Below are 25,937 nucleotides of genomic sequence, written 5' to 3' on the forward strand. Positions count from 1 at the left end.
GTGGTGAAATACTCTGCTGCAATTTGCGAACAAAATTGCAACAACAACCATTTCATTGCAAACTTAAAAAAATAAACGAAAAAGTAGAATTTGCTATGATTGTTCCATTGTAATGATGCTTGAATTTGTGGCCATTTTCCCATGACCCATATTAAACAATGGATTACCATGTTATCAGTATCCCTGTGTGGGAATTCTTCACTTGAAAACAGAAACTGACCACATTTTTCTGAAACGAGGGAGTAGAAGTTCAAATTCTGCAGAGTGACAGGAAAAATTTGCTCTAAGCAAAAAAAGCAGGGTTTTTTTGCCAAGAAAAACTTTTTTCTTTAGTAAATCCATCACCCATGCTCTAGCAGACTTGCCTAAAAAAACAAAACAGTACTTTTGGGAAGTGCTTTGTTAACTTCTAACAGCCTTTTCCACTACTCTTCGGCTTTCTGTCAAGCATTCTTGCCAAGTTGAAGTGATGTGGTATGTTTGGCAGTGACATACTGCTTTTAGGTGCCAGTGGTGAACTATTGCTTGCCAGTAGGTTTCGATATTCTCTGAAAGCCTCATCGCTATTAAATACACTGTTAGAGGTGTTACAGAAGGAAACATCCCATAATACCTTTTGCAGGATTTTCTTTCAAGGTCTTTATTTTTGAAGGAATTTTTCTTTTTTTCAGAGGGTTTGTAGGTGGTAGCGTGATGGATTTTCTGTTTTGTTTCTGAACTGGTTTCCTAGGGAAACGAGAGTTAAAAAAGGCTCACAGTCTGTCTGTCTCATTCCTCCAAATAATTATAACCGCACAATTTCAAAGCAATTTGCGAGAAATTTAGGCTGCTCCTAGTTTTGTGGAAACTGGCAGTTGGGCAGAAGACCAAGACCTCTATTAAGCAGGGAAAGGCCAGGAGAACCAAGATGTGCACTGACAGCTCACTGGCCAATGAGCCAGTGCATTGCTCCAGTGCAGCCACATAATCGCTGTTTCTCATCACTTTGAGGAATCCAGGAGGTGGGAAGGAAAAAAAAAAACCCCAAAAAAACAAAGGAAAATTTGAGGCTGTGGCAGCAAGGTTGAAGAACAAAAGCTGTGTTAAGTGGGAATCACTCTTCATTAGCTAATGGAGAAAAACTTGAGTAGGAATTTGGATAATAGCACAGGTAGCAAAAAGTCAGCAAGAAATATTTTATCTTGTACTGATCTTAATCAGGTCTTTGACCACCCTTGTGTACCAACAGAGTCAGCAAATCCACAAACCTATGGACAGGAAGGTAGGTCCTCTTCGGATAGCTGGAACCTCTGACCTCATTTAACACTTGCCTAATCCATTGCAAAATGATTGATCCATTTGGTGATCCTAGCCTTGTATCTTCTGGAATTAGTTTATCTGATCACTCTAAAAATCATGAATGGAGTGATACGTGGCTCTTCCACATGCCAAATTAATCAGGAACCATTGGGAAATTTGCGTGATAGGGATTACTACCACCCTCTATTTTTGTATATTCCCATGAAAATCTTTGCATGTTAAAATTTTATTGTGGGTTTCCTGTGATGGTTTTAAACAATAAGGATTTGGACCTGCAGATTTTGATGTGAATACCAGAACAGCTTCAGTTCCAGCTGGATGGCTCCCTTTGATGCTGTGGGGTAGCTGAGATGCCCAAGTACAGCTCATGAGTGGTGCTGAGGGCAAGTCTCATGAGGGTGACGTGAAGTCTGCTGGGACAGTAAAATCTTGATCTTGATTCTGTATGCACAGACTCTTCACATGAAATTCACATACCCTGACAGAGGTATTCTTAAAATTGGCAGTGGTGGGAATGTATTCCTATTATCAATACAACAAAAAAATTCCCATTATCAAAACAACAAAAATGGAAGTGTTGGGCAGGACAGCTGAGAGGAATAATAAATACTGTAGAATATTTTGCATTTGGTTTTTGCAGTTCCCCAAGCAGGCCTAGTGATTGGAAACTAGGCCAGATCTAATTTGCTTTTATTCCTTTCTAAAATTTGGTGTTTTCCTGAAAATTTTGATGGAGTTAAATAGCTCAGTTTTGACTCTCTTTATAATCTAACAGGTGTTGTGTGTTCTGAGTCTTGTGTAGTTGTCCACAGAAGTGTTCATGTTAGAATTACTGCAGGGTAATGTGTTTTTAAAAAACCCAAATGCACTTTCCTCCGAATTTAATTTGCGTGCCCCAGAATAGCTCCTATTTATGCTGAATTTAATCATGTAGCATTCTCTTACCCAATTTTCTTTTCAAAAATGACTGAACCTGGGGCCAAAGTCTAATTGAGAGTATACCTTCAAGTAATGCAAGTAATACTGCTTGTGTGGTTATACAACCTGTGTTACATTTTTGGCTGTTTTAACATTTATTTAGTTTTGCCAGTAAAGCTGAGAACAAATTAACAGATGTCTATGAAAAATTATGGCATTTTCTAAATAGGAGATTTTGATTTAATGGAGACCAAAAGAACAGTGAGAAGTTAGACTATATGTTGTCTTCCAAATGAAAAATATGTATCATTTGGAAGGGTCTTCTCTTTATCTAAAATACATAATATTTCAACTAGGAAAAAGATAGAAAGATGAAAGTCACTGTGATACTTAACTTAATCTAATTTAAAATATTAAGTGCTTAGTATCTATGACTGCCTTTTGAAGAAAAGGAATATCATTGGTTGATACAGTCAAGAAATGAGAACATCTGAAACAGGGTAATATATGGACTTTAGAGACATGATTGGGAAAAATCCCTTACTAGCTTTTAAAAAAAAATGAAACAAACTTGGCACACAGTATCATCCTAAATAAGATTTTACAAGAAAGTCTAAAACATCTATTGGAACAGAAGGGGAGAATGCACGTGAAACACAGGCGATATAAAATGACAAGAAACAGAAACCAGCAGGTAACTTTTGAATAAAGCCTTCAAGCATTTCTAAAGCTCTGTGTCTTTTTCCGTATATATAATGCAAAGTGTTATGTATAAAATATATACAGGCATGACCTGCCAAGAGGATTTTGGTTTCCCTGGAGACTATCAGTTCTCTGTTGCACGGGTTGGCTTGGGGAATAAGAGCTATCTTGATAAATCCTAACCTTTATTCCAGAGGTTATTGGATATGTCAGTAAATTTGAATCTTTGTGTTGAAGGCTGAATTTATAAAATTCGAATTTTTTAAATGTTCCCTCTAGATTCCAGCTATTTCAACTGGCATATATTTATTATATGCCACAATTACCTTGTGAATTGGGGAAAAAAGGAAAACCTTGATGGTAATGCTTTGATGGTTGTTTTATCTTCTTGTTTGTCTGGCTGTGCCAAGTCACTGATTTTAATCTCAGTTATCAGTGTATCATGGAAAACGTGCATAAGATCACAGCAAGTGTATTCAGGCACTGTTACTACTTTGTTGACTTCTTTCTCCTCCCTTTTCCTTAAATGTTTGAAATCCTCCTGTCATTTTTCAGTTTGGAAACTAGACTTCAGTCAGATTTGTAGTTTATAACTATCTTGTGAGTGTGGAAAGAAATCCCATGTAATGAATGCAAGCTACTTGGTTCATCTCTGCTTGATTAAAATTGAAAACAGTAATCAAGCAAGGTTGTTCTCGGTTTGGATGAAAATACATAGATGGATATATGTACCTTTCTGCTTTTCACCTCCTTAAAGAATCAGCACATGCAGTATTTTATTGACAATAGGATATAATGATTTGGAAAGCTAAGAAATGCTAAAAACTTCATTTCAGAGATATTTCTCATCCAGAAAAGTATGCCATAAAATGAATAAATTCTGCATATTAAGAAAGCAGACAATTTTTGTACTCATCTGAGGATATTATCTGTGCTTTTTACAGGTTGTTTTTCTTACTGCAATGCTAGTTTGCTTTTTGTTAGATTTGCAAAGAAACCAGTGTTGCTTTGTTATATTCTGCAGTTCTAAAATCTGAAATGAAAATTTGCCGGAAATACAGAAAGAACATTGAAATGAAACATAAAACAGGCAGTAGGAGAAGGAAAGGAAAAGGAGGGGTTATGACAGAGGAAAAAACAAAATAGATTTTAAAAAAATCAGAGGGAATGAAGATTTGGTAGGCTGCAGACTTAGCTGTGAAACTTGCCAGTATTCATTATTATTGCTGCTAAAAAAAATGGCAAGCACAATAGTAAGAGAGGCGTTCAAAGCAAAAAGGATGCATCAGCCCTCCAAGTTTTACAGTGCCACCAACTTCTAAGATATCAGAAGATCTCTTCAGTGAGTTGCACTATTTTTTGCTTGGGTAGCTCGCCTTTCTCTCCTTTTAAAGTATTTGATAACTGGCTACTTGCTGTGAGAGACATGACTTGCACTGCTGGAGGAAGTGATGGGAGGTCCTGTTTCACTACTTCTGCAGCTCTTAAAGAGAGCAGCATTCATCATGAGACTTGGGCAGCTGAAGTATTGCCATCAACAGATTGATTTCGTGTCCACAGACTTTAGGAGAGGGAACCAGTACTTTGTGGGGGCTGTAGGGGGAGTGGAAATACCTGTGAATCAGTGTGCTGGTCCTTCCTGTAGTTCAGAATTAACTCTTTCTCTCTCCTGTAGTTCGATGTAATACTTGTCTTTAGGAACTTACACAGATAACAAGTCTGTGTGGATAAAATACAACTTTGAACACTTCCTGTGTTTGGTTGGAGTTTACTTGGTTTTGTGAAATGTAAATGAACTGTGTTGTCTCTGTGTTTGGTCTGGATCAATTTAGGAAGTAGAAGCAAGGAGGAGGGAGTGATAAATTTAAAAAATAGCATTTTGAAGAGCTATTCAAGTGCAGAAGGGATAGGATTTCCTATGTTTATTTCTGTGCAAGTTTAGATGAGAAGTCCCTCCCCCTTTTCACCTTCTTTAATTTTGCTTTTTGCACAGCCATTAACCATTTTAACCTCTAGTAGGTAGTCTTCTGTTTGCCCATTTTGCTTAATTCTGCCCACAAGCAAATGGGTATAAGCTGTGAGTTGTTTAAGAAGTGCTTGTCAATTTATTTATGTCACTAAACTTTTGTTTAATGATCGTTTTTTAACTTAGTGGAGGTGATAGCCTGGGTATTTCCTTTTTTTTCTGAAACAACAGAAACTAAACCGTCCCACGCATAACCACATCATTGTGGCAAATGTACTCAGTTCTTAAGATACTTATCTTATGCTTGCAAGACGCAGACCTGAGACTTCGGGCACCAAGTAAGATAACTCACAGATGCCGTGAGATTTGACAACACAGTTGATCAGACAAGTTTCAAAAGGTATATATGCAGTTTCACAGTCTTTCTGTGGATTTTCTCCCCTCTACCACTTTAAGATACAGTGCTTTGCTTTTAAATATCTTTAACTTCCGTTACGACATTTTCAGTAAAAGTAAATGCTAGGAGCTTATTGTACAGAGACCCTCATTTATGAAGTACTGATTGCTCTTGCATATTCATCCTTACTTTCTTTTATGGGGTCACTTATTGTATTTGTCTTCAAGATTGAAAGAAAAACCACTGAGAATGTTGTTTAGCATAACTGAAAAATCCACGTTTTATTAACATCCAGTATCTTGCCTCTGTTGACAGCCTGAAGAGTAGTGCACCAAGATTATCAGTCTTCTCTTTGAAATTAAGGAACCTGTATATGCTCGTGGAAGCTCAAGCTCTGTTCAAAAGGAAAAGAGACTGTAGTACACCTTGTATAGTTGTTACTCCAAAAGCTTGAGCTGTTACATCCTTGAATTTTAGCCTTAGTGTGTTTCAGGTAATTCAAACCATGTGATAGTGTCTCAAGTACCATATATTTTCTGCTAGGGTAGTTATATTGCTTTAGCATTTGTTTGGGAGGTTTTAGTTTAGAAGCAATTGCTGGGGACTCATCACAAAACTTGCTAGAAATATATTTACTACTTTATGTTCTTTAAGTTACATTATATTGGTATGTTTGTCTTTATTTTCATTAGAAGTACTCTGATAGCTTTGTGTTGTCATCAGGAGCAAGAAACTATTTGTGGGTTGAATGAGGAAAGAATAATTACAGTTAAGTGAGAGTAGCATGACTATTGTTCTGGCCCACAACCAATTTGTGTTGCATGCCTTAGTGTTTGTAACAAAGAATGAAAAAACTACAATACATGGCTTAATATTTTTTTGTGTGTGTGAGATTGACACTGAATGGAAATAACCTTTTCTCAGGATGAGTATGTAAGTGTTTTGAGAATATTCAACTAACAGTTTGCTGTCTTCTCTCCAGAGTAACAAATTGGCCTTAGCAAGCCTGAATAGTTGGAAAGGATGATGATCTGGATTCCTTCAGCTGTTCCAAACTAACTGCTGAATAAGTCAGTGAAAAGTGCCTTAAAACTTGTTTATTTATAGTACAGAGAGGAGATCTTTTCCAGTCTGGCCTGCAATATAAGAGAAAAGCCAACACTTCACAATAGGTTGTTACCCTGCACCTTCCTTCACTTCAATTCTGATGATTCCCCAGCTCTCTGAGGGGGGCTGCAGTACCATTCAGCCCTCAGGGCCTGCACAGAGAAACCCAAGGACTTTGGCAGACCGTAAAAGTGGCCTCACGGGATGGTCCTTCATTTAGCAGTCAGTGTTCAGCGTACCTAGATTAGCTGCTCCTAGTGGCACTGGTTTGTTTGTGTATCCTAGTTGTTGTGACTGTACACCTTCTGTCAATACAGTTCTTCCATCAGGATATCACAATTCCAGTAATACAGATAATTCCAGATTTCAAGTGAAGTGGAAATTCATAGAAACACTGTAAAGGAAAGTGCTTATTTAACCACTTTGATCTTGTATAACATGAGTACATTGCTCTTTTTCCTGAACGTTATCCAAATTAAAAACTTTGCTGCAGCTGGTGTGTTCTTACCAAATGTTTTAAGGTAGGTGAAACTGCATCTTCCTAAGGTAAACTTTTTAGTTAAATTTCTTGGCTGGTCCTAATACAACAACAGTGTTTTGCTCTTTTAGAAATTAGTCTGCTGTAGATTTGATTTCTTTAAATTAGATTGAAGTTGCTGGAAAGAAATTAATATTAAATTAAGAAACAGCAATCCTCATACTAAATAGAGAAATAGAGGAAGCATGCTTGCCTTGCAATTCTACGAAATTATCAGGACTTACAAACAGTCATAAACGTGCTTGCAAAGTGTCCTGTGTGAAAACTTGGGAGGTTTTCTGGACTTGAGAGGTCTCCTACGTGCTCTGTGTAGTGCAGGAAGGAGATTTGGGTGCTTTGGAAGGACAGCAGCAAAAAAATCATGCTGAGCAGGGAGGTGCATAGAGGTACTGAGTAGGAGTGACAAAGTGTGTAGTGTGCCTGAATGTTTGCTTCTTTATAGCTCGCAGGCTCAGCCCTGCCCAGGGCGGCTTTGAGCCCTCAGTGGGGGATGGAGAGCTGCACTGAGGTCACCCCTGTGGCGCTTCTGTCAGAAGCCTCCCTCTTCTGAGGAGGGCTCTGAACCCTGCACTCCCCTGGGCAGGAGGACATCGTTCTTTCTGTGAGTGACCTGAAGCATCTTTGAAGTAGTTTTGTGTAAGGGCCGACAAGATTTGTGATGCTGGACAGAGGAGGTATGGGAGGAGCATGAGTGGGTCCATAGTTCACTGGCTGTGGGTGCCTCGAGCAGGAATGGCTCACAGGAATGGCCATGGATTGAGAAACCATCTCATCCTGCACTTTGAAAATGAGAAGAGTTGGACCTGTATTTCTTGAAGGGTCTGAGCCTGATAAGATGTATTAGGCCTCATCACATGACATGGAGTGTGAGTTTGCAGATGACAACAGGCTGAGTGGTGCGGGTGACACACCTGAGGGACAGGGTGCCATTCAGAGGGACCCTGGACAAGCTCAAGGAATTGGCCCATGTGAACCTCATGAGGCTGAAGGAGGCCAAGTGGTAAGTCCCACACTTGGGTCAGTATCACCCCAAGTACCAGTAAAAGATGAGGGTGAAGGGATTAAGAGCAGCCTGCTGAGAAAGACCTGGGGGCGCTGGTGGATGAAAATTGGACGTGACCAAGTTGTGTGCGTTCAAAGCATCTAAAGCAGAGTGGCCAGCAGGTCAAGGGAGGGGATTTTGCCCCTCTCCTCTTCTCTGGTGAGACCTGAGCTGTAGTGCTGCGTCCAGTTCTGGGGCTCCAGCGCTGGAAAGACATGGACCTGTTGGGGCAGGTCCAGATGAGGTCCACAAAGCTAATCACAGGGCTGGAGTACCTCTCCAGTGAGGAAAGACTGTGACAGTTGAGCTTGTTCAGCCTGGAGAAGAGAAGGCCCCTAGAGTGACTTTAATGCAGTCTTTCAGTACTTAAAGGAGGCTTGCAAGATAGATGGAGACAAACTTTTTAGTACGAAGTGTTGCAGTAAGAGGAGAAGTGATGGTTTTAAGCTAAAAAGATAGGTTTAGATTGTACTTAAGGAAGGCTTTTTTTTTACAGTGAGGATGGTGGAACACTGGAAGAGGTTTCCCAGAGAGGTGGTAGATGCCCCATCCTTGGAAACATTCAAGGTCAGGTTGGATGGGACTCTGAGCAACCTGATCTAGTTGAAAACGTCCATGGGCCTTGCTGTGAGAATTGGACCAAATGATCTTTAAAGAGCCTTCTACCCAAAACATTCTGTGATTTTATATAACAGGAGTAGTATGGATGGAGCTACCTGGTAACTGAGTTAATAGTGTGGATCTGTTGAGTTCACTCATCCGCCTTTGTTTCAGACCCCATGATGTGTTACAGCTTGGGCAAAGTGCTTTTTTCTGTACCTGGTATGGACAGAGAATGTATTCAATTGATGTACATGCGAGTTTGATCTTTGGTTGTTTTAATGCTAAGGCAGAGGGACTGGAGCTAGATGATCTTTCAAGTCCCTTCCAACCCAAACTATTCTGTGATTCTATGAAAAAGGCTTATTTAATAAGCCAGAATAAATTGAGGAATATTTAAAATGCAGATGAACATGAAAACTTTAAAAGGTAACAAGGAATAGTTAAAAGGAATCCCCATTATTTTTGTGGAACATTTTCATCTGTAATGTGAACTGTCATTAAGGGCTCCATCCGCCTTTAGCAGCTGTGACTGCAATTAGAGCATAAAAGCTTAATCAGAAAAACATGTTGAAAAATGAAGACCAAAAAATCTCAGCACTTAATTTGTTTTGTTGAAGTAAGCAAAAACTGAGCTAATCTTACAGGGTAGTAGATACACAGGATAATAGAAATTTAAAGTAGAACTGTATGCTTGCTCTTTTAAATAAAGTATTAAGGGTAGGTGCTGAGAAACTAAGACCCAAATTTGACCTCAGATTTGACCATTTCAGTAAAGAGAAATTAGGTAAATGCTATTTTGGCATTTAACATTGCAGCTTTTCTGAGGCATAGCTATCATTCACATAGTAGGAAATTAAAAAACAATAAAGTTCATTTTGTCTTTGTGACAAAAGAAGACACTTCGTAAGTGTCTTTGACACTTAAATGTAAGTGTCAGGAAGAGGAAGTTGCTGTTTATCGAATAGAATAGAGTTAAAATAATCTAATTCTGTTGCATATATATAGTATATAATGATGTGTTGTACTTTATGACAGGCATGATTAGGCATGGGCTAATAGGTGAATCCAGGGCTTATTTTATGAGGTGTAGTATATCTTTCTTACTTCAGAGTGTTGGTTTACAGCATCTCAAAAGTACCCAAATCTACTGTTTTAATATACAAAAATCAGACTACTTATAGGCAGTTGCTGTAACTATCTTCTCTTTTAGTATTGGTTCAGGAGGCATCTCCCTCATTAGTGTGGACTGTAGTGCAGTTGTCAGAGGTCACATGAGATGCTTCAGTGTGAAGCCATTCAATGGCTGTTTGTTCTCTGTGGTAGAAGCCCTGAAAAATCCACAGGGAGGGAAAGAGGAGCTCCTTAATACAGGAAGAGCAAGTCCTCTTCAATATCTGTCTTCCCAGTCTTGTTTCTCAGCCTGCTCTCAGTCCCTTGGGATCCCGGTGGTAGACTGTGCCTCCTTTGTCTTTTTCCCATAAATTGCTTTTTGGAGCTAACGAAATGACCACTTTCAAATATGCATGACAACCTGTAGATTTTTATGGAAATTCACTCCTCTTACTGATTTCTCTGTGGTATGATGAGGGTAAGTGTGAATATCTGATCAGGTTTTACCATTAGCAGCAAAGAATGCACAAGACCCCAGACCCAGGAAAGTCACCTTACAGATATCAGTTGTATAACACAAACTTCCATTCTTTTTAAGGAGTCTATAAAGCTGTGGTTTTCTGTATGTATCTGAACACTGCTGGAAGTGTTTTCAGCTTCAATTATCAGGCAACAAACTGATTTGTCAGGTGATCCAGTCGAAAGGCAACAAGCGCTACTATTTCCAGCTTCAACATTAACCAAATTGGAAAATGTGGCTTCTTTCATTTACAAGTTTCTTACACACTCATTTGGGTGATAAACAAAGGAATCTTTTGAGGTCGCGTTGAGAAATACAACAATAAATGTGGAAATATGGACCAGAAGCTAACATAGGGCCAGCTGCAGTACAAGAGCAAAAAAGAGGCTGATAAAGAAAGTCAGCATTATCTTTTGGGAAAATAAAGGCTTATGAGCACTGGTGTTATACAAGTTTTTATTTGATTTTTCATTTGCTCTTTTACATTAGTCAGGTCCCTGTTGTACACAATTTTGGTCTTCCTTTTGCTTCCAAAATGATATAGTTAGAATTCGCTTTAACTTTAAATCTCTTTTTCAAGCATTTTAATATATTTTACTGGAAATTGGGTAAGGGTTTTTGAAAATGTTAGCATTTTTCTAAGGTAAAGTAAGGAAAAACTAGATTGACAACTGATTTAATAATTTGGATGTTTCCAAGTAGGTCAAACTTACGGGTATGCACTGTAGAGGAATTCGCTGAAGAAATAATTGAAATTTTTGCATTTAGGATTGAAGACTGTTGAAGAATGAATACAACTCCGTAGTAAAGTATGAAGTCCTTTTTGAACCTACATTTTAAGAGAACTGTGAGATTGTTAGCCCAACTTAATGCCCAGAAAGATACTGGAAAAAAATGAGTTATGAAATATCCAGAGGATGATGTGTAGTAGGGATTTCTGGGGAGGAATCTGCACAACTCAAACCAGTTGGAGGGTAGCAAGAATGCACAGCACAGGTCTGTAGATCCAGAAAACTTGTAGACCTTGTGGGCATCAGTTGTGTAACAGGAGCTGGCTTTCTGCTGTGAAGGGTCTCTAGTCAGGGGAGAAATATGCAATAGTTCAGCATCAAACCAAAAAGATGTATTATCTGTAAGGCTTAAAATTGTTCTGATCAGAGTCTGTTAAAATTCATCATTTTCATTAGCTGGTCCAGCAACTGACTGCTAAATATGTTCATTACAGTTTGTCAGTCTGAGAAGTGCTGTTCATACTGTGAAAGTCAGAATCCAGAATGGCCCTTACAAACTGAAATGAAAAATCCTAAAACTCCTGAAGAATAGGAAAATTTGCCATTGTTAGTTGTGGGGAGAAGAATTTCCTTTGGGGTTTTTCCCCTGATGATGTAAACTGACATAGGATGTAAGAAGTGTTAGAGTCTTCCATTCTACAGAGCAGTGGTGAGGCTTGTGCTGGATCACTGTGGTCAAAATTAGCTACTATACTTGAAGGAAAATATGGAGCAGTTGAAGAGAATCAGGAGAGAACATCAAAAGTTACTTAGAAATACAGAACACATGAGGACAGGAACATTGAAAGAATTGAGTTTATACTTTCTTTATAAAGAAAGTAAGATTAAGGCATGAATGGTGTTAGGAATTCTAAAGTGTTGTTGGAGAAAAGAAATACTCTAGTGGGGAAGTAGCAATCTTGAATTCAAGAGAGGGAAATTTAGGCCACGTGCTAGGAAAGAGTTTTTGAGTAGGAAGAATAGAGAAATGCTGAAAAATTACTTAGCGGACTTGTGGAATTTCCATTACTAAAGGTTTTTAAAAATAGATGAGAAAAATTGAGAAAAACTAAAACTAAACTAGAACTCATCCTGCCTCCAGGTAGTAGGATGAACTAGCTGGATGATCCCACCCATCTCTATTTTCTATTACATTTCTTTTTTAATCAAGTTACATCCCAAGGCTCCAATTATACCTACGTTTCCACACTTTCTCCTCATGTTTAGCTTTTAGGAGGAAGCAGTAAGTCTCCCGTGTTAATGACTAGGCTTTTTCCTAATCTTACTCAGGGTATCCTCAGAAGAATCCTGATTCTGCATATGTATGGCAAGTGAGCATCAGTTTTTATAGGTGATGGTTAGAAACTGGAGCACCAGAACCTACCAGTACTGAGTAGTGTTTAGTCATTTCATTGCATCCAAGTAAACCCCTCATTTAGAAATTAATTAGTTGCACTGTAGTCAAAAATATTTGGGAGTCTCTGAGCCACAAGAGGGAAAATGGAATTCTGAAATCTGGGTTTCCCTATTTTGATCCCCAGTAGGCTCCAGTAAATAACTGTTAGGTTTATTATTTATTATGCATTATTCATTGTGCCATCTCTTTTTACGACTCTGAAGTGATTTGTATGCTGTTGTAGAAGGTAGAGCCCTATTGTCTGTCCATGTGCGTGTTGCTTGGATCTAATTTTATTTGTAAAAATAATAAAAAATTCTACATTTTAAACTCCTGGTCAAAAAGTTCCATTATTCCCTTCTGGAACATGGTCTTGTATGAGGAAAAAAACATACCAAGCACATCTATTCTATTATTATTTAAATTATTCCTTGGTATTATCTGGTTTGAATATTTATTAGTTTTTTGATAACTCCTTAAATTATTCATAAAGGGTAACCATACAGTTTGATGGAAAAAGCAGTACAATGAAACCTTATTTTGCATTGCTGTCTTCTTTCATACGAACTATTCTCCAGTGATTTTTTTTTTTTTTTTTTTAGTAAAGGCTTGCAAGGTGCTGGGAACCTCTGTTGTGTTTCTTGCAGCATCCCCTCCCTCTTGGTTTCAGTGGGAGGGAAGAGCATCCAGCACCTCACCACCCTGTATGCCCTGGTGTGGTTTAGATGAAATAATAAATATCCTCCAAGCAAGATGGAAATGAAGAGGCAAAGGTCAGGAAAGTCGTTTCCCATAAAATATGAAAAGTGTATGAGGAATTACTGATGTAGAGAAAAAGAGGATAAAAGATTGTTTTAGGTGATTTATGGGATTTTCTTTTGAATCCCACAAGACTCCAAAGAAATAAGGGCAATTGCTGTACTGACTGAAATATCCATGTGTATGTCAAGTGTCTGACAGGAGTCAGCAACACATACTTGACAGGAAGGCATAAAACCTTGCAGTAAGCAGATTGGGAAAGGATAATTTTCATATACTATGTCTCATCCTCATCTCTAATATGTATAGGTTTGCTTAAACCCAGAGGTATAAGATTTAGTGTTTATTCTAAAAGGTTTCTCATTGCTATAGATACTCATCACTCAGTGTTCATATTATCAATATACCTACAAAATTCTCTTCAGACATTTTGGCAGATACTTGTTCTCATCAGCATTTTGCATCAGTGATCTTTTAGTCTGATTTTGTGTAGATGGATGCTTTTATAGCTTCTGAATTTGACATGTTCTGCCTTCATTGACTGTCTCTTTTCTCTTGTTCTGTGTTTTTGACTCATGACTCACTCTTCTCTACTTGCATTACTATGACGACTACTAGAACCTAGAATATCTTTTGACCAACTGCCTTGTTTTTATTGAATTCTTTGCGTTATCTCTGCCAGACTGTGTAGTGAATTTGGCATTTTAAAGTATCTGACATCTTGTTTAATTGCACGAGTCTCTTGTGTAATACGTGTCCTTCGCCAAGACAGCCTGCTTAAAATATGAAATACAAAATGGGTCTCAGGAAAGGTCAGTTTTGGTGTTAATATTGTAGATCAGTGTGAAGCTTATTTGACTCTGAAGAGCCTGCATTTTAAATTACATGATAGTCCAGTGTCGGATTATTGACCAATTTCTTTCTGTTTCCAGCTGAGCTGCCAGGATCATCTGCAATCAAGCTCTCCTCCTTGTGTGATCTTCCAGCTCAGCTGCAAGAATTGTACCAGCAGGGCTTTGTCTTGGCTGCTGTCCACCCTTTTGTGCAACCAACTGATGAAAAAGAGAAAACTCCCCAGGAACAAATCTTCAGGGCTGTGCTTATCAAGAAAACAGAAAGGTAAAGCACTTCCAGTGAACTGGGATAAAAATAGACAATGTGATTTCCTGCTGAGTTTTGACCTACATCAGGAAATTATAGCAGAGTTTACTGTGCAAGACTTGTGGTGTTTTTTGGTTTTTTGTTTCTTCTTTTTTTTTTTTTTTTTGTGGGCTTGAATAGGCTTAACATGTTCTTCATGTTTACAATTTGTCTGCAGTTTGGCAGGCGACTTGGAGAATAACAAGTTGAAATATGCTCTGTATTTTGGGATGTGTTGTCATGAGAGGCAAACAAACACGCCCTATGCATGACAGTTTGTGAGGATGGTCTTGTGCGTACCCTTTAGGAATTTATTAGATTAAATTATGACAGAAGAATTGTTTGCTTAGAAAAGGCATATTTTGTGTTTAGATGGTTACAGTTAATGCAATTAATTTGAGACCTGTAGTAGTAATGCATACTTCTTAAATTTATGTGTAGACTTTAGGCCCTTCTTTCTTCTAAACAATGCTAGTTCTTTGAAATTTTTAGTCAGTGCAAACTCCATAAATAAGAAGATTGCTTTCCTGCTTTGCTAATTTCTTAAAATGTACTAAGAATGTTTTACATAATCAAAGTCTGAAGATGAATAAAGAAAGAGGGGTTCTGTTCTTTTATGATTTAATGTGATTTCTAAAAAAATCGGTAGGATGTGCTGTTAAATAGCCCAGAAGAAAACTAAAATGTGGATTTTTGTAAACATGTGATTTTTGGTTAAGGATTTAAAACCTAGTTTAATATTATCTGACCACCCCCAGCTCTGCAGCCACCGGTATTGTTGCAGCCATTCTATACAGTTTCCCACATTAGCTCCATTCCTCAGTCCAGCCCTTCTTACAATGACCAGTTCTGAAGGCTGGCAGGTAATTAAACCTCCATCTGCTAATCCTAGTCCCTCTCTTTGTGCTGATGCTTGAAGGAAAGGATGTAGCTGGTTTATAACTCTATTTAAAAAGTAAACCATTCACCGTTCAATTTGCTGCAGTGTAGTAGCCAGTTGGTAGAGGTTATGGACAGAGTTGAAATTCAGCCTCTGACCTGTAGAAAAAAATTCTGCATTTTGTTAGCAAATATATGTAGGCATTAGGTGTCACAGGCAATTTGAGCTTCTAAAATAACTTAATTTACCTTGACTTGGTTTTAGTTTTATTAATACAGAACTTCATGCTGGCTTGCCTGATATTATTGTTTAAATGGCTTCCAGTTTTATGGTTAAAACATAGAATGTTTGGCTGAACTTATTGAGTGGTGTTGGGCTGAGCTTGCATGGTTTTGGGGCCTTGCCTTCTCTGCCTACACAATACCTTGCTGCAGGCAATGGAAGTATTTACATGCATGAGTTTGTAATGTTAAGTAAGCACTTAAGGACTTCTGTTGGTTAGGGGTCTGAGGGTTCAACATCTTCCAGGTCTGAGCTCTGAAGACCTGTCAGGGAAGGGCAGCTTCCTTGTCAGTGGAGTGTTGTGGTCCTCGAGCCAGAGCGCTCAGGGTGTCACTGCTCTCACACTGTATCCAGTAGTTTACATCTGTGCAGAGTGATTGTGGAAGAGTACAAAATCTTAATTGCCTGCTCACTCACTTGGGTGCCAGTGTCACACACTTTAGACAGCTGTAAGTGACTGTACAAAATTGAAGACAGTAGAGAGTCTTGAACCAATTATATTTCCTTTTACACTCCGTTTCTCTGCATTCCCTTATCTGTCATTTCTGACTGCCTAGGGAAGCGGAAGAGACATGGTGAAGCAGGAAAAAAAACAAGTACCAGAAAGGGAAATTACATCAGTTTGATGTTTCATGTAGCTTAAATGTTCCTGAGTTTGGCTGAGAGTATTGGAATATTGGAAGCAGCTTCTCCCATAGTGTGTGGGTGCAACAAATATTTGCATTGCCAAATGCCATGAAGAGAGATGGGTGTTGCACAAATTTCAGATGACTCTGGCATGCATAGAGACCACCTGTATCTAAACTGCAAGTTTATGTCATTCCACAAACAGCTGGGGACTAAAAATATGTAACAGTATTAAAAAAAAAAGACATACTGGTAATTTTTTTTAATTAACCTTTCTCATTACACTGCTGATAATGATTAAACTCTGCTGATAATGACTCCCCTGAGGACTGTCGGGTGTCTTGTTGTCATCTCAAGGCTGTCTCTGTATATAACAGTTAAATTCTGGGTAGAAGTTAGGTCTGCTTAGGCTACAGATGAGTGTTTATTTCTGTTGTAAGAATTTTAGGAGTAAGAATAGTCCAGCCAGAGTTGTAAGGTCACTAGTAACGTCATTTATGCTGTGGAGTACAAATCCATCCCTTTGGTGGTATGGTGTTCATGGGGAGCCAAGAGTCATAAAAAAACTCTGTACCTTGGTGTGGGGCCCACTCTTGGGCTTCCTGGGCACTTCCTGCAGAACACCTGAGGCTGCAGCTCTTTTCTCACTGCAGGTGTTTCATCACAGGTGGCTGCAACACACTGCACTTCATCGGGGCCGTTGTCTGGCAGATACCAAGGGTGTATTCCACCTTCCTTTTTTTGTTCCCTGAATGGAACAGAAATGAAATTGTTGCATTAGTGCCTACAGTAATGCCAATTCCATCTATACAGTGGCAGAACTGAATGCTTGGATTAGTCTTTAGTCAGTGTTGCACCTTTCCTTGTCAGTTTTATGGTTCAGAATTAATACTGTTGACTTGTGCTTTGAGGACTTAGTTTTATGGCTCTGCCTCTCCAGAGGTAGGAAGAGGCTATGCCAGCTGCAGCAGATGATGGGCATCCGCAGCACCATGTTGCTGCTCTCAATGGGATTTGCAGTGCCTGAATTTGTTCTACAATAAAATGGAAAAGGTAGTGCTGAGGCATGTTGTGCATTAGAATTTGTGGAAACAGTATCTGTTAGTGTTACTTTTATCCTATTTTGCCATTGTCATGTAGTTTCAAAATATTCCTAGTGAATTTGCAATGGCATTGTGCATTAAGGTGACTTTTAAAGTCATTTTGATAACTTTCTGTTTAATTTGTACTGGTATCTCTGGCTTTGTTATCTTGGCTATGTAATCATTTATGGTAGATATGGAAATAGGAGTCATTCTTGCTGTAGGACGTTTGAAGAAATACATCCCTAATATATATGGAAGCTGTACACGTTGAAAATCAAGGATTATCAACAACGCAGTTGTTGATTTGCAGTGCAGAAGGCATCATGTTCAGTTAAAGTAAGTGAAATAAATGTAGGAGTGTTTAATTCTTCAGAGGCGCTGAGCATGAACGTAGTCTACCAAGTTGCCAAACAACTCTGCCATTGCTCTCATTAAATTTAATAGAATAAATTTAAATATTTCTGTAGAGTCTATTGGCATGGTGTACACTAAGCAGTTGAGGAAGGTGATTTTAAAGTCACATAGAATAGAGTCAGTTAAAAGAATAATAAATTCAACGCTCATGAATACTTTCTTCCCCCCTCTAAATTTCAGTGGACTTAACTAAAAAGCAGTTGTCTGTTTTATTGTCTGTGCTGAGTTCTGAGATACGTGGGTTTATTGAAGAAGAAATCCTGATGAATCTTGTATCAGTTGTGCAAAGAAAATTCTTCGAGGCCAGGTTTTTACAGAATTTTTTTCCCTGAATTTAGGGAAGACCCTAAGAGTGAAGCATAAGTGGGGCCTCCTGGTCACGCTCACACTTGAGAAGGATAGATTCATGATGATTTACACTTAGAATCTCAGGAAAGGCAATAAAACCTGGTACCTGAAAAGCATGAGTGTGTGACAGTGGGTCTAGGTCCATGTGTTTGAGAGGTTCTGGATAACAAGATGAGGAGAGTAACACGTACGTTGCTTACATTCCCCTGAGGAAAGAAATCAGTAGTTCTTTGTGTGTGCAATAACCTTTTTCTCCTTGGCCTTTTCTTTCTACACTCACTGTTTTTTTGCTTTAGCAATCTCTGCGCAGGTGTCTTGAGTGCGTTCTTATTTTTGACAGCTTGTGGCTGTTGCAGGTTACCTGTTCCCTGCAGAGAAATTGCTAAGTCAGCCCCTGAATAAAATTATAACAAAGCAGCTTTAACTTATTCCCAGTAACCTGTAGTGTGATACCCCTGTCTGGTGTCTTAAAATTTCAAAATTCAACATCAGTTAAAATGTTCTGGTGTTCCTTTCTAAGTACTCAGCACTGGAAAGCAACCTCCATTCTCTTTAACCAGGAAAGATACAGGGTCTGGGCTCATAACCTGTCTGCTTGTAATAGTTTTGACATGTTTGCAGATGCTTCATTTCACCATGATAGAGAAGCCGGAGATATCAATGGTATTCCAAAGAATTTCTCTCCAGTGTTCTGTCTATGTCTTAGGACATACCATCTACAGGTTTTGCCTTCAGTCAGTAAAGTAATCAACAGGGAAACATTGCTCTGCAGAAGTAGACTAAGTACTATAATTTAACCATAATTTTTTGGAGTTTCTAAATGTTCTAAATTTCCATGTTTACCTCAAACAGCTTTGCAGCTGTTTTCGCTTTCTGCAAAATGATTAGGTGTCAGGTGTTGCAAAAATTCACATGATGAGATGATTCTATTTCTGTAATTCCTGTATCTGTTAGTCCTGACGAAATGCAAACTATCCTCAGTTGGATAACAAGAACTCTGTTTATCTGCAAAGGAATATGACAGACTGAGTTCAAAAGTTTAGTAGTAAATCAAGATTTTTACAGTTTCCTGATTTTGCTGGTATTTCACTTTGGTTTTTTCATTTTGGTGAAAGTAGGTACTTTGCATCGATACAATAGATTTTTATTTTGAATATAAATGTGTGTGTGTGTGTGTCTGTTTGGTTTTCATGTAGGATTTAAGCTTGAAGATGAGAAGTGTCTGAATTTATCTTCATGAGCATTAGGATCAAACAGGTTTGTGTGCAAATGCAGGGTGTGTTGTTGCTATCAGCAGGCTGATTTCAACTTAATGGAAAGATAATATTTATTCCATGCTCAAGAGTCAACAGATATCTTCCTTTAGCTCAAAGGACAATGGTTTGAGTTTTGAAGGCCTGTTATTTGTTACAAGTTCAAAGAAATACATATTTCCTCACAATAACTTTAACAGTGACCCAAAATAAATGTTCTTTTATCGGTGTTTTGAAAAGTATAAACACTGCACATTAAAGATGCCTGTGTACCAATACATGCCCAAACTTTTCTCAAGAAACTGTATATACTGTCAAGTTTAGAAATTTTACTTTACAAATAATACATATTCCAGCGATAAGGTTTCCCATAGTAAAGAAAATGTTTAGGTAATAACATTAAAACAGTGTCACATGTGTTAGAATTGAGGCTCTTGGAATGCAATATACTTGCTTTTATTTTTATTAAAAATGGTGTGCTTTTTGGATGGGCATCATAAAACCTGTGGATTTTTAGTTGTGTTCTTGGTTTTCAGATACTCTGGTTTTGCTGGTTTTTTAACCTGAAATTGTAGAGATACCAGCTGCTCATGTTAATAATTTTGGTGTGGTTTTATTGTTTTTGTAAGGTAGACCAGTTTGTGGTGGATGTACAGTTCTGTTTGAATGGTGGAGCTATTCCTGTGTAGTGGAAAATCTCAAAACTGCGTTTACATTCTTAGCGTCATCTTAATGAAATAGTAATTTTAGAGTGCCTGTGCCGTTTACAAGTGTGTTTTGGCTTGCTGAGCTTATGGGCAGCAGGGAACTTCAGGAAGATTAGGACCAAATGTTGGCTTCCTCAATTCCTTCTTGTACCTGGAAAGGGTTGGAAATCCAGTTTGTAATGGACACCGAGTTGTCAGCTTTAATAGTTACTGTGTAAGTTACTGGTTCTCCACAGCTGGTTATGGTTTTTCTACCATGAAATGGTGCTTAACGGCAAACAGCTGTGCAGGAAATGACAACCTAGTGAAACAACCATTGTAACATATTTTTGGCCAGTGAACTTCCAGTTATAAGTTAAAATCTTATTTATAATATGCTTGTTTAGTGGCAGTATAAGCCCTATTAAGAATTCAGGATGGCGCTTCTTAAAAGTCTGTGGTCCTGAGCCCTTTCCATATTGGTAAAATTTGAGGGTGCTCTCTCTACCCGCACCCCACCAGGCCTGTGAATGCTGTCCCTCTGCTCAGCATCAGGTAGACTGAAATTCCACCTCAGCTCTTTGTCATTCTATGATTAAGGTTGTCCATGGTGAACACTCAGGGTACCTACAGTGGTAGAAGAACCCTTCTACAGGAATATTTTCAATGATAAACAAACAATGTATAACGAAGAAAAGCAAATGAAAGCCCAGGGTGTGTAAGTTGCATTGAAGTTTTCTATCAATCTCCATGGCCAACCAGTGGTTATCCTCTCCTGGGGCGGGAGGCAGGAGACTGCCCTTCCTCACTGCAGGGAAAGTGTTCGTGTTGTTCATGCTGTCCCTTGTGTTCCCTCTCTGGTGTCCCAAAATGTGTTACAGCGAGTATGGGGTGTTGTAGTGAGTTCGGATGTAGCAGCTTCTCTGCTTCATCCTGGCTTCCAAGAAGGGCACAGCATTAGTGTATCCAGGTATGCTTCTTTCAGGGCTGGACCTTTTTTAATTAACCCAGCAATTTCTTTTATCAGAGGAATAAAGGTACTACAAACCTCCCAAATGTTTGCAGGAATGAAAGGAGGAAGATTCAAAATTCCAACTTAGGAGGATGAAAAGAAAAGGAAGAACTTGCTGACTGTGCACCCAGAAGAAAAGGAAGATCTTTAGAACTGCTGGAGCTTACACGTTTTTTTGACTAAACTGATCTCAACATTTCTCCTTCTCTTCTGCTTTTTGTTGAGAAATATTTTATGATGGGAAAGTGAAAATCAACTTTACATAAAACCATTGCTTTAATTTCAAAATATTTTATATGTTGGACTCCCAGTGACATCCTGTGCTATAAAACTGGTAAGAGACTCCAGGGTATGGATTATTGGGTTATTTCTCACGATTGACATTAGTCCTTTTTCAGAAGAAAGCAGAGGAATGCAAGTGCACAGAAGTGTGCTCTTTGGACTTTTTTCTCTTGCTTCTGGGACCTTGATGTACATTTTGTGGGAGTCCTATTTCCTATAGTTTCTAATGAAAGTGGTCCTAAAAGTAGTCCCATTAAATTAATAAAACTAAAGCTATATAAAACTATATAGAAATAATAAAACTATATAGAAATTAATATAAAGCTATATTAATTTCTGATAATACATAATTTACCTGTACCTATAATTGTCTACTTCTCCGTGGCTATATTAATAATATTCAAAGAGTTTAGTGAGAGACTTTTATGATATTGATGAAATACTTTGTGGTCCATAAATGAAATGCACTGTTTATTGCATAGAGACTGTGTACAATTCCTTGCCCACCTGACTTTGCTCAGACAATTATTTTTGTGGTCTGTGACATCCACAGGTATTTATTACTATCATGTGAAAAGCTATGACTCTTGTACTGATTGTTTGTTTTTGACAGAATAACAGGCTTTTAAAGTTTTCCTAAGAAGGTGAAAACTCCCAGTATAGACAAAGACTTGCATTTAACATTTTAACATTTTAACATATATTAAAATAGACATATGTATGTCTATACATAATTTACTTGAGAGTATGGAAAAATACTTCTTGGAAATACAGAGTCCTTCTATTGGAAGATTTTAACTAAGGATTTTACGGCATTTATTAGGATCTGTTAAGTGTGTTCTGTAAAATAATGTTCTTAACAGATTGCAGTTGTATTTGATGCCATTTCTTTCATGAGCCCTAGTGCAGAGGTAGCCCCCAAACTGTTAGAGGAGGAATTAATTGTCTCCAATTAAATATTTCTAAGCAGCAAGAGTATTTTAAAGTGAGTGTTTCTTAAAGGAGTTCAAGAGGACATTTTAAGCAGCTGTAGTAATAATCACTATATTTTTATGGATATAATCTGTATGACAGATAACTTCTACTCCTTTCAAAGAGGTTGGAAGTAGGTCCTCAAAAAATTGCACAAAATCAGAGCTCAGGGAGCTGTTCAGGGGGAGGAGAGGAATTAGGAGAGATTGGTTCAAGGCCAGCTTCCTTCTTCCTTGTACCTTTCTATAAACTTTACCAGTAGGGGTTGAAAAGGATTTATTTTTCCAGGTAGCCAGGGGATTTAAGCATTAAAATACAGTCTTATTCTTTCAGAGTAATTGAAATAGTGAGTTTTTTCAGTGCTGGAGAAAACTGGCACTGCCAGAGTTATGAACAGCCTTTGCCAAATGGGTGGGCTCAGAAATACCATGAGACATACTTAATTTCTGGGATTTGGTATCTTGACTTTGAGTTTGAGCTGTAGTATTTTACAGTCTCTAGGTGAGGAGTGACTTCCTCAGCTGGGCTGGAAGGAGGCTTCTATCCAAGAAGGGAAACAGTGGAGATGTTTATTCCTTGCATTTGTAGAGTTTTGCAGTTTACTCCTTAAAATGGGATTAATTGTCTAAAATGGGCTTGGTTCCTTGCTGCCTTTTGCTGAAAACACACTTTTGGTTTGTAGTTATACAATAACCAAAGCAGTGGAGAGTTGTATTTGCTTCACGTGATGTTGTATAGACTTGACTTTGCAATATCAAGTGGCAGTTTTGATGGTTTGTTGATTGCTTGAGCATTAGAGAGCCCCAGTTTGTATTATTTCTGTCTGGAACGTGGCTAGATAACATCAAGGCTACTTTTCCTGTTAGTCATATTCAGATTAAAAAAAAAAAGTAGGTCTGATTGTAAGTACAATAGCAGGGAGACTTTCTAAAGTTTATTTTTATGTTCTCAAGTTCATCTGTGGCAGAAAATTTGCACAGAATAGATTTTCTTATCTAGGACTTTAGAACAGTAAAAATGGTTGTCTGCAGTACCCGTGTTGTCCCTCTCAGAATGATTTTCTATTTTCTTGATAAAGTTGTTCTTGCTGCTAAATTAATTTGTGTGCCTGTTGCAGAGGAGTATTGTTAGACCCCCAATAATGGCTTGTGTAAATTCTACAAAGATGTTTGGAGAATTTTCATGAACATCAATGCTTTGTTATAATTTTTGTCCTGAATGAAGTAGAGCATGAAACCACAGGTTATAACAAGAACCTAGAAAAGAAGGGAAAAACGAATAGGGAGAGGACTTCAATGTCACCAAACAATGCACAGTCTGCTACCACCTGTTCAGGTATAAGTGAGATAAGAGAAATGAAGTGAGTGTGTAGCCTGTGTGAAAGTGGGAGGATCAAATACAGCAAATGTCTGCAGTATTGCCTAGGAAACACTGCCAGTTTGCAGTCAGCAGCCTACGCATCGCATGGCTCCGGGAGCTGTAAATGTCTCGGGAAAGCCCCTGGGACTATCTGTAGCTGAAGCGTGTTCTGCGTGTCACACAGTCCCAGTCCCCACAACAGGCCTTTTGCAAGCATGGCAAGCCTGCAAAGCCACTGTTGCTGTTTTGCTGCTTCCTCAGCACTCTCAGTTCAAACTTCTGTACCTTTCTTCCTGTTCTCTAGGTACCCAGGCATCAAACAACTGCTGGCCAGGATTAGTTCTTAACTTGGAACTAGATCTTTTGACTCTCTGTGAGATGTTAGATATCTGCTTTGTTACTAATCCCAAGAATGGCAGGCTAGCTTTTGTTTTTAATGTTCTTCCATGTGTTCTTCTGAAAAACTGAGAAAGAGTGATTGTCTAGGTATCCTATATTGGTCAGGTATATCAATTTCCTTTCATGGGAGTCTGGAGATGAAAACTGCCTTCAGTAGCACTGCCTGCAGACTGTTTCTGAAGATCATTCAGTATAAGTTCCAAACATTCCCTTGGCATATTTTGACCAATACCTTATTTCCACAGTGCTCATTTGTTCAACAAATGCATATGGCAGATTTTTTTTTTTTTTTTGCTTTGAATTATCTTCGGAGTTAGTCTCTTCTGAAAAAGAAGGGACATCAGGCACAGCTTTACATTTCTCAAAAACAAAACATACAGTAAGACTGAAGGTTAAACTGTTTTGTTTAGCCTCTGGTTTTAGATGTTGACTTGGAATGGTTCTAGATAAAGAGAAGGGGTTTCTTTTGGTTGCTGTCTGAAATGCATCTTATATCAGGCTGCCTTGTGGGGTGCAGAGCATCTGCCAGAGCATTGCATTGAAACCTTCTTTTTGTATATCCTGAGATATATCACCTGTGCATCTCCCTGGTTTTGGCCCTAGGTGCCACGCTGCCAAAGTGTTTCTTGGACAGAAAAAGGAATCCGGAAGTCCCTGAAGCATGCCACCACCTGCAGTCATTGGTGTGATCTGCTCCTCTAGCATGTGGGTCAGATACTGTAGCTGCCACTTGTCAGAACTGCATTGAGCTCAGTGGGGGGAATGTACTGAAAGCAAATTTTTGTCTGAAGTTTAGCTCTCCAGGAGAAATACTTACAAATGGGATATCTGGGTATCCAGTTGTAACAACCGAAATTGATCCTTCTCTTCTGTCTGCCTCTTTAGGTCTTCAAAAGGTGATGTCAATAGTGAAGGATATGTCTTGGAGGTAGAATGCTGTTCCTCTTTAAACCACCTTTCAGAGAAAAAGGAAATCCCTGACTTCATTAAAAAAGTGAGTAAAAAGAAAAGGGGGCAAAACCCCCAAAACACAGTATGCTTTTATTTGCACTATGATTACTGTTTCTATTTATGTCAGCTTGGCAGTCGGGATATGTATCACTTGGACCAGCTGAAATACTGCACTGGAATTTGGTGTTTTGTAATTTTAAGTACCTGAACAGCAGTTACACTTCTTGAGAGAAACAAGTTTGATCCTGTTATTATTAGAAAATCATTTGTAGTGTCATGGGAGAATGACCTCCCACAGATTATGTCAATGTAGAAGATGGTCCTATAATGTACAACATTTTATGTTGAAAAAATATATATAGTTCCCATTGTAGTGTCCAGATATACTCTTGGATAGTACTTTACCTAAATGGCCTTTTACCTCTAGGGAAACCGCCGGATTATTTAAGTTTCGTTTCAATATCACATGGTGCTTGATAAGAGCTGGTACTGGTAACCTACATACCTAAATACCTTCTTTTGTGAACCAGAAGGGTGTTGCTTTCAGTTAAGTATAAAATATATACTGGGGGATTTGAAGAGAACACTACAATTATTTATCTATTGTCTTATTTTTCAAATTATTTTTGACACTATAATATTCTTCCATACTGGAAATTAGCAGGTTATGTCCATTTTAGTGAAAACAGATTCAGATTGTGCTTGTTTCAAATTCTGCAGCATCTGTTGCGTCCTATTGCATGTTATATAAACTAGCACTGAGTAGTGTATTTATTTAGCCACAGGGTGTGAGTAGGCATACTCTCCTAGCTTTAGTCCATTTGCAGTGATAATAGCTAAGAAAATTTTTAGAATAAACTACAGCACAGGCTTTATGAGCTTTATGAGGAATCAGCTTGACAGTCTAAATCATCTTTAGTCTTTAATTTTACAATGAATTTTAAGAACTGGATTAAAAATAATGCAGCTGTAGCTATCTGATACTTAAAGATATATAGATTTTGGTATCAGAACAAACAGAAATTTTCTGAACACATAATAATATTCAAAAATTTGAGCCCAAATTTTGTTCCAGGTCAAACTGTGTTATTACACTACTATTCTGATGTTATCTTGGATT

General features: G+C 38.2%; 1 protein-coding gene across 2 annotated transcripts in view; it reads left to right on the top strand.

Moving 5' to 3' along the window:
* The window catches only part of RFTN1 (raftlin, lipid raft linker 1), a 95,955-nt gene that overhangs the window by 26,029 nt on the left and 43,989 nt on the right, over nt 1-25,937 (top strand). For both annotated transcript variants that reach the window (XM_066194824.1, XM_066194814.1), the window contains exons 3-4: nt 14,060-14,246; nt 24,752-24,860. In XM_066194824.1, coding sequence (XP_066050921.1) covers nt 14,060-14,246; nt 24,752-24,860 — 296 coding nt within the window. The remainder of the gene's footprint in view (nt 1-14,059; nt 14,247-24,751; nt 24,861-25,937) is intronic.

The sequence above is a fragment of the Chamaea fasciata genome, unplaced genomic scaffold (genome assembly GCF_029207755.1).
Source record: "Chamaea fasciata isolate MVZ Bird 193981 ecotype frontalis unplaced genomic scaffold, bChaFas1.0.hap1 SCAF_1, whole genome shotgun sequence".
NCBI lineage: Eukaryota > Metazoa > Chordata > Aves > Passeriformes > Sylviidae > Chamaea > Chamaea fasciata.